Genomic DNA, 18311 nt, shown 5'->3' with positions numbered 1-18311 from the left:
CAAGGCACTGAGATAAATCAAAAAGTGCTGAAAGGAAGGGTTGAGTTTCTTCAAAAGAAAGCGCAACAGACCATGAAAAAGGAAGATATGGATTGCAAGCTTCAGGACAGCGAGAAACACAAGGAAGCCTTGCAAATAAAGCTTGATGAAGCTCTGCAAAAAAATCAAGAACTCCTCCAAGAAAAAGAACAAATGGACATAAAGCAGCGCAAACTGCAAGGCATGGAGGAAAAGCACAAAGGACTTCAGGCAAAGCTTGAAAAAACACTGAACAAAAATAAAGAGTTGCTTCAAGAAAAAAAGCAACTAGAAATTAAACAGAAAGAAACGGACTCCAAGCTTGAAGGCGTGGAGGAAAAATACATCGCGCTGAAAATAAAGCTTGATAAAACAGTGCAAAGAAATAAGGATTTCCTACAAGACAAAGAACAGCATGACACGAAACAGAAAGATCTGGATTGTGAGCTTCAGAACATCAAGAAACACAACCAAGGTTTGCAAGTAATGCTTGATGAAGCTCTGCAAAAAAATAAAGAAATCCTTGAAGAGAAAGAAAAACTGGACATAAACCAGAGAGGCATGCAGGAAAAATACGGAGCGCAGCAGGTAAAGCTTGATGAAACGCTGCACAAATATCAAGAGCTGCTTCAAGACAAAGAACAACGGGAAATAAAGCAGAAAAAAGATAAACAAATTCTCCAGAACTTTGAGAGGAAAAACCAACAACTGCAAGACCGTTATAACAAACTGAACTCCAAAACAACTGAGCTGGAGGGGGAAAAGAAAAAAGTGCAAAAACAATGCTCAGAGATGCAGAGTAAGCTCAGTGACATGCTGAGAAAAAACACAGAACTGGAGAAACTTTCCAACAACTTGAAGTGCAAAAACACTGAGGTGCAGATGTTAAAGCAGCAACTAGAGAAAACAAGCAAAGACCTGCAGTGTACACTTCAAGAACTCGAGAGAAGTCAGCAGCTACAAGACGCACACAACAAATTACAACACAGTTATACAGAGATGCACGAGGCAAAGCTTATGCAGGAGGCCAAATGTAAAGAACTGAAAGAAAGGCTCGAAGAAAAACAAGCCAAATTAGAAGAAGTGGAGACAACATGCAGGAAACTCGAGAAGGAAAATACACAAACAATTGATGAGTTACGAACCCTCATCCTAGAGAAAAAAGTGCTCGTGGAAAAGATGATGGAAAAGAAGAAAAAACGCTTCCGCTTCTTCTGGAGAAAGAGCACTCCTGCTTTTTCTACTTTTTCTACTTTTCCTTCTGCTGATGTCACCCCGTCTTCCTCCTCCACCGTTGCATCGTAATTTTCACCTTAACTCCTAACACCTGTCCCATCTCCCCCCCACCCCCCCTTTCTCTTTCACCCTCACCCCCCAACCAGTCCCGACAGTTGACTGCCCCCTCTAGAGCCTGGTTCTGTCATAGGTTTCTTCCTTTAAAGGGAGTTGTTCCTATCCACTGTCGCACCCAGTGCTTGCTCAGAGGGCATAGTTGGGGTTCTCTCTCCTCTATCTCTTTCCTCCTTTCTATCCCTTTCCTTTACCCTCTTCTTTACCCCCCACCCCTCCCCCCTTTTCTATTCCCCCGCTTTTCTATTTCCTTAATAATTTAATAATAAACACAATTGGCTACATTTTAAATGTGTCTGATCAACGTCTTCATTCAAGAATGAATTGTCTTTCTCACGGAGTCATGTGTATTTTGTGTTTTCCTCGGGCTGGTGATCCCCGCGGTCGTTCAGCCCCGGAGTCCAGAGTTTTAGTGTTTTAATCACATTTAGTGTTACATTTCAGATCACCACAATAGGATATCCATAATTTAGGATTCAGGCATTTGTTTTAGTTCAATATCGTAATCATTCTATGACTGAGTAGTTTACAGAACCTTCAGTCTGCAGCAATAACTTCTGTTGGAGCTATTTGTTCTTATTTTTTATTATTTTGAAATTAGTTAAAGTTTGTTGTTAGTTTACTTATATTTTGGGGTTTATTTACAAGTTTATTTGTAGGTTAATATTTCTTTCAATGTTTTGTTTGTTTGATGTTACCTTGTTAAATTAGTCAGTAAAAGCTGTAGGGCCATTTTGTTTCTATAAATAAAGACACTGGTATAGGACCAGCATGCACTGGGGTGAGCCTATGGTTTTTTACTAGAGCAGGAGAAGCAGCAGGAAGTAACTAAAAATGGATCTTGTTATTGCTTGCCAAACTGGATAAAATAAACCATAAAAACGCAACTTTAAAGTTTGGACAGTGGACTTCTTTTGCCTGCGTACGAAATATTATCTCAGTGCAGCAGTGGCTTGTGGACCTTTAACTGTGGGATGTTTGGTTTGTCAAACAAAAGGAATTGCCACTACAAAAAGTAAAAAACCTGCCCGTGGACAAAGGAATAATCCTTCATTAATGGATATGTTGGATATATGGATTTCAAGGATCACCGTCGAACTCGAATAAAAGTTACTGGATCGTCTGTAAGTACTCCAGACGGATTTGATGTTGAAGCCTGGATCAACATGTCACTCGTTCATCAAAGCTGGTGAGTGATAATATTGTTTAAGCCGTAAAGGAAAACGGTGAAGCTATTGGAGTTTAAAGACATTATTTCACTACAAAGACTGATGAACTGAGTTTTGATGTACTAAATTTGTGCATAATAGGATCACTAATTGAAACATGCCAACGCCCTCTGTGGAAATGTTTGTTCACTGCAATCATGTTTGCGCTTTATGCTATGGATTCTCAGTGTGCTGTGCATCTTTATAATGTTTGAAATAATCCAAGAGGACAATAAAAATGTCGGATATTAAGAGTAAACAAGAGAGTAAACAAGAGGATGACACTCAGATGCAAGCAGAGAAAAGAAGCATCAAATTTACGCCAAAAGGTTTGGATTTGTATATAAAGACATGCCAAGAAAAGCGGAGTTCAATGTGTAAGCAAGCATCTAAGTACATGGGGAAAATTTCTGCTTTAATGACCTCACATGATAAGGTTAAGGAAGTGTCTTCGGAATTTGGGAAGTTTATTAAATGCTATCAAGATGCAAACGCTTTGCAAGAATCCTTTTTAAGTTTGCCACTGCCAGAAGATGAAGTGAAAAGGCAAAGCGCACATTTTCAGTCTAAGGTGACAGCATTCTCTGTTTTTATGGACAAAGTAAAGGTTTGGTTGCAGCAAGCAGGCGAGCCGTATACTGAACAAAGCAATACTGCTCTTAATGATCAAGCTGTTGAAAGTTTGGATGAAATAAATCCTGAAGACAGTGTCTCTAATATCTCAAGTGTAAAGCCACCTTCGAAAACATTGTCACAGCAAAGTCGAATTTCATCAACATCTTCCGCACGCATTAAAGCTGCGGCTGACAAGGCAGCGCTCATGGAGCGACTCGCTGCATTAAAGAAAAACATTCTATTGAAGCGCAAGAGGAAAAACTGAGAAAAGAAAAGGAGAAATTATCCTTGGAAACAGAGTTGGCAGCAACTAAGGCAAAGCTTCGTGTCTTAAAAATAAACTCAGTTTGTAGCTCTGAGCGTTCTGATGGAATGAACTCTTATTTTGAAAGAGGGCACGTACAAGAAGCGCCTAATTTAAATCCTTGTGCTGATACATTTGTTCCGGCAGAAAGAGATTACTCTGGTACAAATTCTGCATCTGAATCACAAGTAATCATACCTAGACAAAGTCAAAACCAACATCAGGTGGATGAGGTGATGGTAAAAGTTGATGATTCAGCTCAAGTGACGCAGCAAACACAGCCTCAGTCTCCTACTTTGACTGAGAATTGCACGAAGGAGATTGTCAATATTATGCAAAAACAAAATGACATCACTACTTTGCTTGTAAAACAAAACTTATCTTCTGTCCTTCCAGCTAGAAACATCCCTATGTTTGATGGAGACCCTTTACAGTACAGATCATTTATGAATGCCTTTGAAAATGGAGTGGAAGCTAAAACTGATAACTGGAGCGACTGTTTGCATTTTTTAGAGCAGTTCACTAGGGGGCAGCCTAAAGACTTGGTGCATAGTTGTCAGCATTTACCTCCTGAGCAGGGCTATTCCACAGACAAATATCCTCTTGAAGAACATTTTGGGAACGGAAATAAAATTGCCTCTGCATAGATGGAGAGGATTGCGAGTTGGGCACCTATTAAAAGTGAGGATGTGAAAGGTCTACAGTCATTCTCTCTTTTTCTTCAAGGATGTTCGAATCTAACACAGCAAGTTGTTTATATGAAGGAGTTGGATTTGCCCTCAAATATGAGAATGATTGTTATGAAACTTCCATACAAATTGAGGGAAAAATGGAGAGTTGTTGCCTATGTTGCAGGAACAAAATGGTCACAGAGCAGTGTTCACTGATCTGGTTGCCTTCATAATAAAACAGGTGAAAGTAGCATAAGATCCAGTGTTTGGCAACATCCAAGACTCACAATCTGGAAGCAGCTTTAAAGTTTCAAGTTCCACCAAGCAAAGAAAAAAGGGAAGTAGTTTTGCCACTAATGTCAGTACGGTTCCAGGAGTCGAAACTCAATCAACTGGAAGCAGAACAAATTCCACTGTTCTGCATAGTTGTTTGTTTTGTTCACACAGCAATCATTTACTAGAGAATTGTAAGCAGTTTAAAGCTAAAATGCATCGAGATAAGCTGACTTTTATCAAGGAAAGGGGAATTTGTTTTGGTTGTTTAAAAGTTGGTCACATAAGCAAAGACTGTAGGAGTCGTTTGAGACACAGCAGCTGAGCAAATGATCATTTCATGCTGAAGACATCCTCAGACAGAATTAAATACATACATAAACACAGCCTGGTGCCAATAACAGAGCTAATGACACTGCTGTATCACTGGCTTTACTGATTAAAGACCATATCTGAAGGAAATCTTTGAACACAACAGAAAGTGACCTTTTAAACCTGCGACACTGATGCTGCATTCAAGGACCATTAAAAACATTGTAAAGGACTTAAGAACATCAAGAAAATGTGACTTGTTTCTCTGCAATGAAGCTGTTTTAGTGAAGAAAGTTGAAAGGTCACAGAGCGACTGCTGAATCTTCTGCTCTAAACATGAACTCTGAACTTTGTGATGCTTCAGGAGGAAAACTGCTTCAGTTATTCTCTCAGATTAGTTTCATATTTTCTGCATCAGATTTGAGTGAGATCCTGGAATGAAGACAGAAGAAAAGACTTTCTTCAAAGTTTGATTTATAGTCAAACCTTCCAGTTTATTCACACAATAAAACATCAACACAATATATGAATTCATTCATTAAAATCACAGTTTTTCCTCATTTGTTTGATGATTTTGACAAAAACAAACACAAACACACACACATGGTCTGCCATACTCATAAAGAGAAATGTTGACATTTTTCAATACAAATATTCCAGAAACATTTAGAGGATAGAGAAGTTTACATTTTCATGTGGAGAAATATTTTAGTAAATCAAAATGATGATGAGCAGTGATAGCCTCCATAAACAGTCACAGGAAAGATCTCCTTTAAAAACTCAGAAACATCAAGAGAACAACTAGAAGATGTGGAGGTACCACCCATAATGTTTGACTGACAGCTGATCTCTGTGCAGAAATGATGGAGAGAAAATAAAATGAAACTAAAATACAGATTTAAACCCACAATATGAAAGACTTCAGTCTATTTCACTTTAATCAACTCAGCTGTGTCTCCATAATTTTGAAGCCAAAGTCCAGCATAGAGCGGCTGAGTAAATGTGGTCTGGACTCTGTGGAGGAGAGTCATGGTTTCAGAGATGCTGTAGAAGGACAAAATACCTGCTCTGTGATCCAGGTACACTCCTACTCTGGAGGAACGAGGACCTGAGACAGGAGTTTGGATGTTGTTGTACCGAAATGTATAACTGTTGTTGTTACAATCTAATGACCAAGATTTGGCATTATGTCCAAACCAGCATTCATTACCCTCTCCTTTTCTGCTGATATTCTTGTATGCGACTGCTACATAAACTCCTCCCCCTCTCCACTCCACCTCCCAGTAACAATGTCCAGTCAGACTCTCTCTACTCAGGACCTGAAACCATCCAGTGAATCTGTCTGGATGATCAGAATAAGATTGTTGTTGTTTCACTGCTGTTGCTTTTCTGTTCCCCTCTGATAATAACAGCTGTTTGTGTGCTGTGTTTGGATCCAGTGTGATTTCACGTGAATATTTTAAGAATTCAGCTCTGGTCTTTGGCTCTGGTCGTGACAGTAAAACATCCACTTCAGTGACTGTCAGTGAGATGTTTGTCCATTCCTCTCTCAGAATGTCCTGTAGTTTATCTCTGACCTCTGACACAGCTGCTGTCACATCCTCAAAGTAGCTCAGAGGACGGATATTGATGCTGGATGAGTCTGTAGACTCACTGAGTGCTGACAGTGAGGGGTAGTTGTGTAGAAACTGGATGTGATCCTCTGTGTGTGAGAGCTGCTTCAGCTCAGCATCTTTCCTCTTCAGCTCAGTGATCTCCTGCTCCAGCTTCTCCTGAAGCTCTTTGACTCGACTCACTTCAGTTTCCTGCTGGGATCTGATCTGCTGCTTCACATCAGAGCTTCTTTTCTGGATGAGATGGATCAGCTCAGTGAAGATCTTCTCACTGTGCTCCACTGTTTGATCAGCAGACTGATTGATGGCCTCCACCTCCTGTTGAAGCAGCTTCACATCTTTCTCTCTGTCCTGGATTCTCTGCTGGATGTTTTGTCGACTCACCTCCAGCTCTCTCTGCCTCTCAGTCCTTTCTGCTGCAGCTGAGACTGTGTCGTGGCCTTTATGTTCATCCACAGGGCAGAGATAACAGATACTCTGCTGATCAGTACGGCAGAACATCTTCATCACCTCATCATGACGAGAGCAGATGTTCTCCTGGAGCTTCTTGGAGGGCTCCACCAGCTTGTGTCTCTTTAATGGAGACGCATCATAATGAGGCTGAAGGTGTTTCTCACAGTAAGATGCCAGACAGACTAAACAGGACTTGAAGGCTTTCATTTGTCTTCCAGTGCAGACATCACAGGCCACATCTTCAGGTCCAGCATAGCAGTGATCAGCAGGAGCAGCTTGGAGTCCAGTCTTCTTCAGCTCCTCCACTAAATCTGCTAACATGGTGTTTTTCACCAGGACAGGCCTCGCTGTGAAAGTCTGTCTGCACTGAGGGCAGCTGTAGATTTTCTTCTCTTCCTCTTCATCCCAGAAGCTTTTAATACAGTTCATGCAGTAGCTGTGTCCACAGGGAATAGTCACCGGATCCTTCAGTAGATCCAAACAGACTGAACAGCAGAATTTTGTTTGGTCCATTTGATTCATGTGCTGTGCCGTTTCACCGTCTCTCAGTGACTGTCAGACAGTTTCACTTCCTCTGAACAGAAACAACCTCTGTGCTCTGAAGGGAAACAGATCTCTGCTCTTGTTCACCTTTAGACCCATCGTGATACAGACACATCTGTGAAGGGAGATATATTCTTACAGAGCGACCAAGAGCCAATCACATGATGCAGGGTGTGGTATGTGTGATTACATCATGCAGTAACAAGTCTGACCCAGTTAAAATTTAATCGTTTATCTTTACTTGGATGTTTGAAATTTGACAGTCAACACTCAGCGAGTTCATTTTATATTTCAAAAAGTTCAGCAAAGTTTAGGATGCTGTGATGAATAAAAATAAATGACACTTTATATTTTGACATTTTCTACTCTTAGTTCATTCTCACACTTACAGAATGATGCATGGGAACAACTGACTCCACTAAATCAAACCTATGTTCAAATGAGATTATGATCATTAAATAGTAACAAATATTTAAATTTAGCAATAACAAATGCAGATCGGTCCACAGTGTTTAAAAAACAAACAAACAAAACATTATTTTGTAGTTTTTCCTGTGTACACAGTCACAGTGGATTTAAAAAACCTGAACTGTTTAGTAATTTTTCACAAAGTGTCCATGTCAGTAATTCATTCAAATGTATTTTGGTCTTAAACTGATCCAGTAAATGTAACTTTTTCTCACCTACTTAATCGAGTATTTTAGTTGTTTAACTGTCATTATAACTAAACTGAGCATCCAAAGCTTTTCTCACTGCAGTTTTGTTGTGCAGTTATAGCAGCACTTTGAATCATCCACAGTTTTATAGAACTGTCTGTTGAATTGTTGTTTTGTTTGGTGCGATGGTTCATTTATTTAAATATTGATGATAATTTGATATATTTGATTATTTATTACTGGTGCAAACAATTCATTTCTTCATGGTGCAAATATATAGTAGACTCAGGAGTTTAACTCAGTTTTCTTGGCCTTTGTTTATCGTTCATTTAAAATCTTAATGGGTAAAGATCATCATAATTACATATGAAATTATATTTACAAATTATATGTTCCATTACACTATTAACAGCACAGATTATACAGCAAACATCAGATTCATGGATTGAGCCAGAGGCTAAATGACTGTCTTATGAGAACTCATGGAGACTAAATGTCAGACACATCAACAGTAAATGTCGTTCCTCCCCCCGTGAGTTTGTGTCCTCCACACTTGTTTACACAAACATCTGAGGTTTGAACAGTGTGCAAAACCACATGTTACAAAGCTGCTGAGCTACTGAATACTGGAATATTTCATTCAATATCACCATCTGACCAAAGGACAAACACAGAGAGGATTAGAGCGCCAAACTTTGTTTCAAACTGTTTCAGATTTTAGAGGCAAAAAGCAGAATTTCTACCTGGACAAAGAAATCAAAGCAGGAGAAAAACAAGCTTTTTACATTTATTCAAAGGCATTATGTGAATGTACTCTGAGCCACAGCCTCCTAAAGTAAAGACATTTTATCATCTAAACCAGACAGAGTCATGTTTTCAGCAGTGTCTGTATCCTCCATATAGACCATGCCATGGTCCACCTAGGGTGAGCAGGTGTCTGACTTTATGTGGGACTACACAGCGCTCAGTCCTTGTTTCCCTGTGCCACACACACATTGAGCCAATGTCCAGTTTTTTTATTGACTCTAGTTTCTGTCGATCGGTAGGCCCACAAAAAAACCCTGTACAGGAAGTAGATTTCATCTCTCTGATAAAAGGAGTTCTAATCCCTGATCCTATGAGTCTGACCCAGTAGATAATATTTATATGATCATATTTATGCCTTTGTTGTTTCACAAAGGGTTAAAAACATTCACAGGTTGGACTGTGGTTCTCCTTTTAGCGTCTCTGCTGGAATTTTAACTGTGAACCTCTTAGATCCAAACTTCTGACCTGCTCATCTCACAGAGGACAAAAGGGAAGAACCCCGGATCTCTTCTTCACCTCACTTTTATACCTGCTCACCCTTTCTCCCCCCTTCCCTCACTGGACGTCACATCTTCACACTTGGGCCAATCAGGTTGTTGACATTTGATCATCCGATGTCCACCCACACCTCATCTCTCTCTCTCTCTCTGATTTACAAGATTTAACACAAACTTTAAACTTTAAAATCACTTCATTACATTTTCTTTGTTATTCTTAACACAGAAAATTCACATTCAAAAACTTAACACAGAATAAAACAGAGTAGCCAGTAGTGGGACATGGTTCCAGCAACTCTGATGGTGACGGCCCGTTTGAAGCTGAAGCTCCGGCACGTGTGTCAAAAAATCAACACACTGCTTCAGAAACGCTGTGCTGAGGCTTGGTTTGACTGAACAGAGTCACGTGATCAATGACGTCTGAAGCTTCATTCAGCACGTCACTGCTTCAGTACCTGATTCAATGATTTATAAGGAATTGAACCATTGGTGGGATTTGTGCTGTGTTTTGTTGATTTTGTGAGAGCGAATCAGTGTGTGACATAATTATAGACATGGAGCCAGGAAGAGAGGACGCTCTGCCTGTTCCTGAATAAAAACCAGTTCATCAGCAATTCTGCTCCCAGGTCTAAAATATGATACACATACTTACAAATATAGAAGTTATAGTATATAATATATCTTCCTGATGATCGAGGAAAAATGAATCTTCCCATTGAATGTTTTTGGTGATTTCCTTCCTCTTTGGAGCTAAAAGACACCACCCAAACACATGAGCTATCAATGGAAAGACAGGATCTCCTCTATTTAGTACATTGGGACTTATTAGGATAGCTCAAATAAGTCAAAAGATATAGACCAAAAATAAATGTTTAGTACTGAGGACATAAATGAATAGGCTGGTTCTCAGGAGGATATAAATGTACCTGACTGCTGGTTAATTACTTAATCAGGTGGAAGCAGGGACCTCACAGCACAAGCATACTCACAACCTATGAGATTGATTATAAGATTATAAGATTTTTTTTTTTTATTAGCAAAAAACATCAAGAAGCCACAGGACAACAACCCATGGCACGTGTTTAAAATCAGACGGCCTCTGATGTCCAAATGAAGCTTTCTGAAGCTTGCATTGAAAAAATGGTTCATTACTCGAAGCTTTTCATCACAGTCCTCTTTGGTGACATCTGGTGGACAAAACTATGAAGAGCAGCTTAAATCTGCAGCTTATAATGAACTGCTTCATTATGATTGCCCACTCTGCAGACCTGAAAAAATAATGTCATGTTTATTTCAATAATAAATCATTTAGATGAAAAAACCAGGACAGGAGACTGAACAGGTGACGCAGCTAGGGGCAACTGATGCAGCTGGTGGCAACACTACAGACCAAGCTGGAACACTGAAAGGCAGAGGAGCAGGCTCAACGAAAACAGTTTGTGTGAAACTGGTTCCATGCATTGAACCAGCAGGTCAGAAACAGTACTTAGAATTCAATGCGGCCCCGGAAAAGGTCTCTGTAATTTCAGTCACAGGTAAAGAAAGAAGACTGCCGTTATTATTATCACCTGCCACACAAAACGGCCCCAGAATAAACAGTCCTAAAGTCTGAAACAGAATAATTGTGTCTTTCACTCACCATAGCTCTGAAATACAGGGGTCCAGCTGTGGTGAGGGGCGTCTGCGGCGTGAGCGCCGCTTCCTTTCCGAAGGTCGGACCGCAGGGCTGAGCAAAATATTCTCCGCCAGGCAGGGAAGGCAAGTAGCTGTGGCTGGGTGGAGATGTAATTCACGGCGAAGAAAGTCCTGTGCCAGAGGGGGCAGTAAACTTAGCAGCCAGGGGAGACAAGAGAAGAGTTGCTGTCGCTGGGCTTCAACAGTGCGACGAAGCTCCTCTGGGGGGTGATCCAGCCACAGGTTCACAAGAATCTCCACATTGTAACTAATGTCATCACAGAGCTCCTCCAAAGGATTAAGTGCCACTGGGTCAATAGTGGCTGGTTCGTGCTGTCACGGCTGCGATGGCAGGCCGTGTGGGGTGTGGAAATTAGGACCCAAGATGCAGGCATGGCTTCTGATGTGAGTGAGTGTTATTTTGACGTTGACGGTACAAATAGCAGTGGTGAAGGCATGTGCAGAACATAAGGTGATCTAAACTGCAAAAACTAACAGAAACAGACCTGAAACTGAGACACAGGGAGACTCAGGGAAACAACACAAACAAACCAGCAACAAGCACCAAAAAACACAGGGCTTATATACACACAGGAACAATCAGGGAATGAGAGACAGGAGGGAGACACAGCTGGGGTAATTAGGCAGGACGAGACAAGGGAAGCAAAACTAGAAACACTGACAACAGACACGGTCCTTCATAGTAAAACAGGAAACACACCGAACTCTAGACATGTAAACTTAACACAGACTGGGGAGACAGAACATAGGAACCTGAAACGAGGGACAGGAGAGCACAGAGAACACTAAACACTGGGAATAACCACAAACAACCCAAAATAAAAAAAACACAGAATATTAATAAACTTAAACATAAACACGGAGTCACAGACTCTGGACCACGACAAATACATCATGTGTAATTTTTTATGTCATGTGTCGTTTCCATTGCAAATATTAATCACAGTTAAAGAGGGGATGTCAGGAAAGAAAACTCCAGAGCTGTGATGTCATCAAGTACACTTCCTTTCCAATTGTAGAACGATTGCGTTCTGTTCTCGGGAAGTCCGGATTCCCATGTGAACTTATGAAGTCCGCACTAGCAAGAACGCGAGTACGGACTCACGTACTTGAGCATTTAGAAACGGCCTAACAGTCTGCAGTTTATGAAGAAATCTCAGCTAACGTCAGCTAACAATGTTAGCTTGGTGGCAAGTAGCCTTCATAAATAGTAACAAAAATCACAGAGACATCAAAGATACTGAAGTTTCGCCCATCCCATTCTTCTTATGACGTGGTGTCGGAAATGCATTCCTGCCTGTGCACTGCTGGCTCTGTTGTGCTGGCTCCGGGTCCATTGTGTAATTGATGCCACCAACATTAACAGGACACTTACATTAGAGCCTGTTATTGTGTGTTTTGTTTAGGTTTCTGGCAATCGAAGAATCGAAGAAACTGTATTAATTCCAGAGGGAAATTGAGTTTTTTTAAAAAAAGGGCCACTGGTTGGACATGAACCCTCGACAGCCTCCCTCAGCCATACATCATATGATTGCACGGTCATCTATCTGAGCTAAAGCTGCACCCGACTGCATTTAATCACCAAAATTGGAGAAGGGATTGAGAGGACATAGCCTAACATATGAAACAGGAAATGACCACTGTGTGTTCCATTTATTTTAACAAAGTAACTGTATTCTGAATATCACCTATTTAAATGGGAACTGTAATGGAATACAATTACTCATATTTTGCATTTTAAATACGTAACGCCGGTACATGTATTCCATTACTCCCCAACACTGCCCAATGAAACACATTTAGCACTATGGATAAAAATGATCCAATGTGAAAATGCAATTTGACCCCCAACCCCCATAATCCAACCCTTGAAAGAGAAAGAACATGACGAGAGAGGATGACATGAGAGCTTGTCACATTTCACTCACTTATTCTCAGCTTAACTCAATTGGTTTCAGTAGTCAAAGAAGCGCGGAGCGCAACCTTAAGCGACCTGTGAAACCTCTCGCACAGTGTGCTTATGGACCTTTGTGCGCATGGAACGCATGCAGCCCATTCCCTAACTGACTTGCAAAGGCCTGGCCAAACAAATGTGGAGCTGACCAATTTGACAGAGGCAAAAACGCAAAGACGCCATGAAACGGGAACCACGGGCCATGAGCGACCAGTCGAAACATTACAGACCAGAGGAGGAAAGGTCTGTGCTCCAGCATGAGGCCTGCCAGTGCAGACTGAAGTGCAAAGATGTCCGAGTCACCCCACTGCTTCAGGGCCAATCAGAATGTCCGGCCATCAGTTTGTGCCCTGAAGCTGGGCGATGCAGCAGGACAATGATCCAAAACACATCAACAAGTCTACAAAACAAACAACTACAAAATAAAAGCTTTGGAGTGTCCTAATGAAAGTTTGGACTTAAATGAGAGTGAAATACTTTGGCATGATCTTAAACATCCTGTCCATGTTTGAAAACCCTCCAGTGTTTCTAAAAGAAATAAAAAGGTTGTGGAATTGCGTAATCAAAGTCTGGATTTAAATCAGATTGAGATGCTTTGCTGTGGTTCATTTTTTACATGCAGAATAGTAAAGTGAACCAGAGTCAAATTCCTTTTTTGTGTGCACAAACTTGGTCAAATAAAGATGATTTTGATTCTGATTCAATAAATTCTGCAATAAGGAGTCAGCCAAAATTCCTCCATGGTAATGCAAAAGACTCATCGTCAGTAACAATAAATTCTTGATTGCTGTTTTTGTTAGTATGGGAGACACAACCTGTTATTAGGTTTTGAGAGTAATTATGTTTTGATATTGAAAAGTGGAGAAAGTGTGAGAGTGAGTGCAGAGGTTTGAATAAACAGGTGTGTGTGTGTGTGTGTGTGTGTGTGTGTGTAAGGGATTACAAGCTCTCAAGAAAACTGATTATTTCTTTTATTTAAGTTTCATTTGTTTTAGTATAATTTAAAAACAAAACAGCAACAATTCGCAGAGATGAGATTATTTTGACTTGGTAAACGTAACAAACAGATTTTCTGTTTGTTGTTAGTTTTTCAAAAGTAACAATAACGAAGTTCACCTCCTCTTTAAAGACCGCAGGTGCAAATAGTTTAACGGTTAATGTAAAATATTTCTGAAGGAAATGTTCATGTTTTTTTAGGAAGGCTATAATCGTTCAAAAACAATGCCACACCACATCCTTCCAGTACATCTACAGTATAACGTCACAGAAAACATCATCACTGCAAAACTGGTCTGTCTTCACTGTAGACCTGGCACCCAATCAAAAACATCTGACACTGTTGGGAAAAACAAAAACAAGCAAACACAAAGTGCTGAGATGTTACATAACTGACTTGATAAAGCCACCTGAGAAAATATATTTTAGACACAAATACTATCCTCACTTTTAAAGAGCAAACTCTTAAATATTATGTTTAAAAGAAGATTTAAACCTGTTGCTGGCATAAAATTCAAAATGAGTATATATTCATATAAATAATTCATTTCTTTACAAATATATATACAGGAAGGTCTTGTATTGTCTCTGTCCCAGCCCATGAATTGGAAAACAAAAACCAAAAAAACAATAACTAAATAAAATCAAATAAATATATTCCACTTAAATACATACAAATACAAGCACATACATTTATACTTTTTTGTGGAAAAATACTTTATAAATAAAAGTCATCTAGTACAGTGCAGCAATGCTACAACAGTGATTGTGATAATTTACAGATAGAAAATAATAATAATAACGTACAGATGTGAGCCAGCTCCTGTATCAAAAACATGTCTGTTTCAGTTTACAAAACTTAGCAGTGTTTCCAAAGCAGTGAAGCCAAAGTCCAGCATAGAGCGGCTGAGTGAATGTGGTCTGGACTCTGTGGAGGAGAGTCATGGTTTCAGAGACGCTGTAGAAGGACAAAATACCTGCTCTGTGATCCAGGTACACTCCTACTCTGGAGGAACGAGGACCTGAGACAGGAGTTTGGATGTTGTTGTACCAAAATGTATAACTGTTTTTGAAGCAGTCTAGTGCCCAGGATTTTTCATTACGTCCAAATCTACATTCATTCCCACTCCCTGCTCTGCTGATATTCTTGTATGCGACTGCTACATAAACTCCTCCCCCTCTCCACTCCACGTCCCAGTAACAACGTCCAGTCAGACTCTCTCTACTCAGAACTTGCCACATTATAGTGAATCTGTCTGAATGATCAGAATAAGATTGTTGTTGTTCCACTGCTGTTACTTTTCTGATCCCCTCTGATAATAACAGCTGTTTGTGTGCTGTGTTTGGATCCAGTGTGATTTCACATGAATATTTTAAGAATCCAGCTCTGGTCTTTGGCTCTGCTGGTGGATCTGACAGTAAAACATCCACTTCAGTGACTGTCAGTGAGATGTTTGTCCATTCCTCTCTCAGAATGTCCTGTAGTTTATCTCTGACCTCTGACACAGCTGCTGTCACATCCTCAAAGTAGCTCAGAGGACGGATATTGATGCTGGATGAGTCTGTAGACTCACTGAGTGCTGACAGTGAGGGGTAGTTGTGTAGAAACTGGTTGTGATCCTCTGTGTGTGAGAGCTGCTTCAGCTCAGCATCTTTCCTCTTCAGCTCAGTGATCTCCTGCTCCAGCTTCTCCTGAAGCTCTTTGACTCGACTCACTTCAGTTTCCTGCTGGGATCTGATCTGCTGCTTCACATCAGAGCTTCTTTTCTGGATGAGATGGATCAGCTCAGTGAAGATCTTCTCACTGTGCTCCACTGTTTGATCAGCAGACTGATTGATGGCCTCCACCTCCTGTTGAAGCAGCTTCACATCTTTCTCTCTGTCCTGGATTCTCTGCTGGATGTTTTGTCGACTCACCTCCAGCTCTCTCTGCCTCTCAGTCCTTTCTGCTGCAGCTGAGACTGTGTCGTGGCCTTTATGTTCATCCACAGAGCAGAGATAACAGATACTCTGCTGATCAGTACGGCAGAACATCTTCATCACCTCATCATGACGAGAGCAGATGTTCTCCTGGAGCTTCTTGGAGGGCTCCACCAGCTTGTGTCTCTTTAATGGAGACGCATCATAATGAGTCTGAAGGTGTTTCTCACAGTAAGATGCCAGACAGACTAAACAGGACTTGAAGGCTTTCATTTGTCTTCCAGTGCAGACATCACAGGCCACATCTTCAGGTCCAGCATAGCAGTGATCATCATCAGGGGCATCTTGAAGCCTAATCCTCTTCAGCTCCTCCACCAACTCAGCTAACATGGTGTTTTTCACCAGGACAGGCCTCGGTGTGAAAGTCTGTCTGCACTGAGGGCAGCTGTGAGCTTGCTTTGTATCTTCTGCATCCCAGTGGGCTTTGAGACATCTCATGCAGTAGTTGTGTCCACAGGGAATAGTTGTGGGATCCTTCAGTAGATCCAAACAGATCGAACAGCATAATTTTGTTTCGTTGTTCTGAAATTCTAGCTCTGCCATTTCAGCTCTGAGTTTCATGCACAGCCAACATGTGTCTCTGTCTGCAATGTTAGAAAAGTTTGTCTGAGCTTCCAGACATACAAGCTGGTTACACCCACTCACAAATTTAAAGAACCATGAACGTGAAGGAATGAGGAAATATGTACCCCGTGGGTGAAACACCCACCCCTGACGTATCATCAGGGTTGGGTGTTTTGTTTTGGGTTTTTTTAGATGCAACAGTTGTTTGAGATGCTGGAGATGTATTCATTCACAACAAACAGAGGTGTGCTTTAATTACATGCTTTAATGATGTAAATGTTAATGTGATAAGTTACTTTTGTTTTATTCCCACGTTAACACTGTGCTTTAGTAAAGGGCACACCTTTTGTTAGTCTCTGCCTCATATAGTCAGGAATGTTAACAAAATAATTGCTGTAGCGTCAGTATTTGGGAAATAAAAAAATATTTTTATAAAACAAAAAAACAAATAAAAAAAGACCAAGAACACAACAGAAATCTACCAACTGACTTTGCATCTGGCCCTTCTTGTTTTCTGTTGTTGCATGCTGTTGTTTGCTTGTTTGCTCACCTCTCCTCCAGACTACACCTGGTCTCTAGCTGGCAAAGGCCCAGGAACAGCAACACCATGAGTCTTTATGACGTCCTTTTAATGGCAAGGTTGGTGGAAGGGAATGTGCCACGTGTAGTATCTGTTGGTTTTAAACGCTCAATGGTCAATGGTAACTTTATTATCCCTAACGGGAAATTGATTTGCAATATGTCCGTACAAACAAACAAACAGACAACCAACACATCACATACACTCACCAAAATAATATAATATAAGCCTGATAAAACAACCTAGATTTTTCATCAAAAAAGTGCAATGTGCAATGGCAACAACACTTATGGTTTAGTGTTATTAACTATGATAATAGCACTAGGTACAAAAGACAATCTATGTCTCTTTGTCTTCACTGCAGGCACTTTATAACGACGACCTGATGGAAGCAGTTGAAAATCTTTAAAGAGAGGATGATCTGAACACAACAGGACAGAGGTTGCCTTCCTCAGCACCTGCCTGTTATAAAAGTCCACAAGCTGGACCTGAGACCTCCCTGAAATCTTGCCAGCCACTTTAACCAGGTTGTTAAGTCTGGTCTTATTATTCAGGGACATATCACCGTACCAAGCAATGATACAGAAAGTTAAAACAGATTCAATAAAACTTTTATAAAAACGCTTGCAGAATCTGGGAATTTTCTCAATATATTTGTCTCAATGTTCTCACTGTTAACTTATTATCATTATACTCGAATGGCAGATTGAGAATTGTTCATTTATTTAATCCATAATTGTATTTAACTGCTATTTCAAGGAGTGGAAAAAGCCGCTGGCTATTACGTCAGGGGCTGCAACTCCTCTCGAGGATCGGTGTGTGCCAGATTGTGATGGAGAGTCGGGGGTCCTTGTTAAAGGGGTTTTGCCCAGTGCCGAGTGGTTTCTATGTAGTTAGGATTATCTTTACATTGCACATGTTATCTTGTCTTTGTGGAGCTTTTCTAGTTTGATTTTTCTTTAGTTTGCTGCTCTGTATATATGACAAATTAGATCACAACTGTAAAGGAAATAATAAAAAGGCTGGTATGTCAACCTTCCGAACAATTTATTTCTGCCTGCAGAACTCGGCCAACCCTCACACGGAGTCTCTGTGCCATATGATGTTTGCTGATGACATTGTGATCTTTTGTGATTGTAGGGACGATGTGGAAGCGAGTCTGGAGAGGTGTAGGTATGCTCTGGAGAGAACAGACATAAAAAGTAGTAGCGGGAGGGTTTGT

General features: G+C 40.5%; 3 protein-coding genes and 1 pseudogene across 4 annotated transcripts; 2 read left to right on the top strand and 2 right to left on the bottom strand.

Annotated features, from left to right (window-relative positions):
• The first annotated feature begins 376 nt into the window (after positions 1-376).
• On the top strand, positions 377-1342 carry LOC146368870 (uncharacterized). Its single transcript, XM_084911377.1, has one exon. It carries the CDS (start codon positions 505-507, stop codon positions 1321-1323), a length of 819 nt encoding a protein of 272 aa, XP_084767503.1. The 5' UTR covers positions 377-504; the 3' UTR covers positions 1324-1342.
• Positions 1343-2084: 742 nt separating this feature from the next.
• LOC146368869 (uncharacterized) lies at positions 2085-4142 on the top strand (annotated as a pseudogene).
• Positions 4143-5244: 1102 nt separating this feature from the next.
• On the bottom strand, positions 5245-7442 carry LOC146368868 (tripartite motif-containing protein 16-like). Of its 2 annotated transcripts, XM_084911351.1 has the most exons (2): positions 6548-7442; positions 5772-5843 (listed from the first exon to the last, which is right to left on the bottom strand). In XM_084911351.1, the coding sequence occupies exons 1-2, from the start codon at positions 7337-7339 to the stop codon at positions 5787-5789; spliced, it is 849 nt and encodes a 282-aa protein (XP_084767477.1). In that variant the 5' UTR covers positions 7340-7442; the 3' UTR covers positions 5772-5786. The 2 variants fall into 2 exon arrangements, with proteins under 2 accessions (XP_084767476.1, XP_084767477.1); XM_084911350.1 differs by having other exon boundaries at positions 5245-7442.
• A 7351-nt stretch (positions 7443-14793) lies between these two features.
• LOC146368867 (tripartite motif-containing protein 16-like) lies at positions 14794-16488 on the bottom strand. Its single transcript, XM_084911337.1, has one exon. The coding sequence runs from the start codon at positions 16486-16488 to the stop codon at positions 14794-14796; it is 1695 nt and encodes a 564-aa protein (XP_084767463.1).
• Between the last annotated feature and the right edge of the window lie 1823 nt (positions 16489-18311).

The sequence above is a fragment of the Perissodus microlepis genome, chromosome 18 (genome assembly GCF_051167445.1).
Source record: "Perissodus microlepis isolate ML-2025 ecotype Zambia chromosome 18, ASM5116744v1, whole genome shotgun sequence".
Classification (NCBI taxonomy): Eukaryota; Metazoa; Chordata; class Actinopteri; order Cichliformes; family Cichlidae; genus Perissodus; species Perissodus microlepis.
The sequence above is the reverse complement of the archived record's forward strand: the minus strand, read 5'-3'. Positions and strand labels throughout refer to the sequence as shown.

Bases quoted from the DNA above. Each gene is read 5' to 3' on its own strand.
- LOC146368870 (XM_084911377.1), top strand. From the start codon at position 505: ATGCTTGATGAAGCTCTGCAAAAAAATAAAGAAATCCTTGAAGAGAAA.
- LOC146368868 (XM_084911350.1), bottom strand. From the start codon at position 7,339: ATGAATCAAATGGACCAAACAAAATTCTGCTGTTCAGTCTGTTTGGAT.
- LOC146368867 (XM_084911337.1), bottom strand. From the start codon at position 16,488: ATGGCAGAGCTAGAATTTCAGAACAACGAAACAAAATTATGCTGTTCG.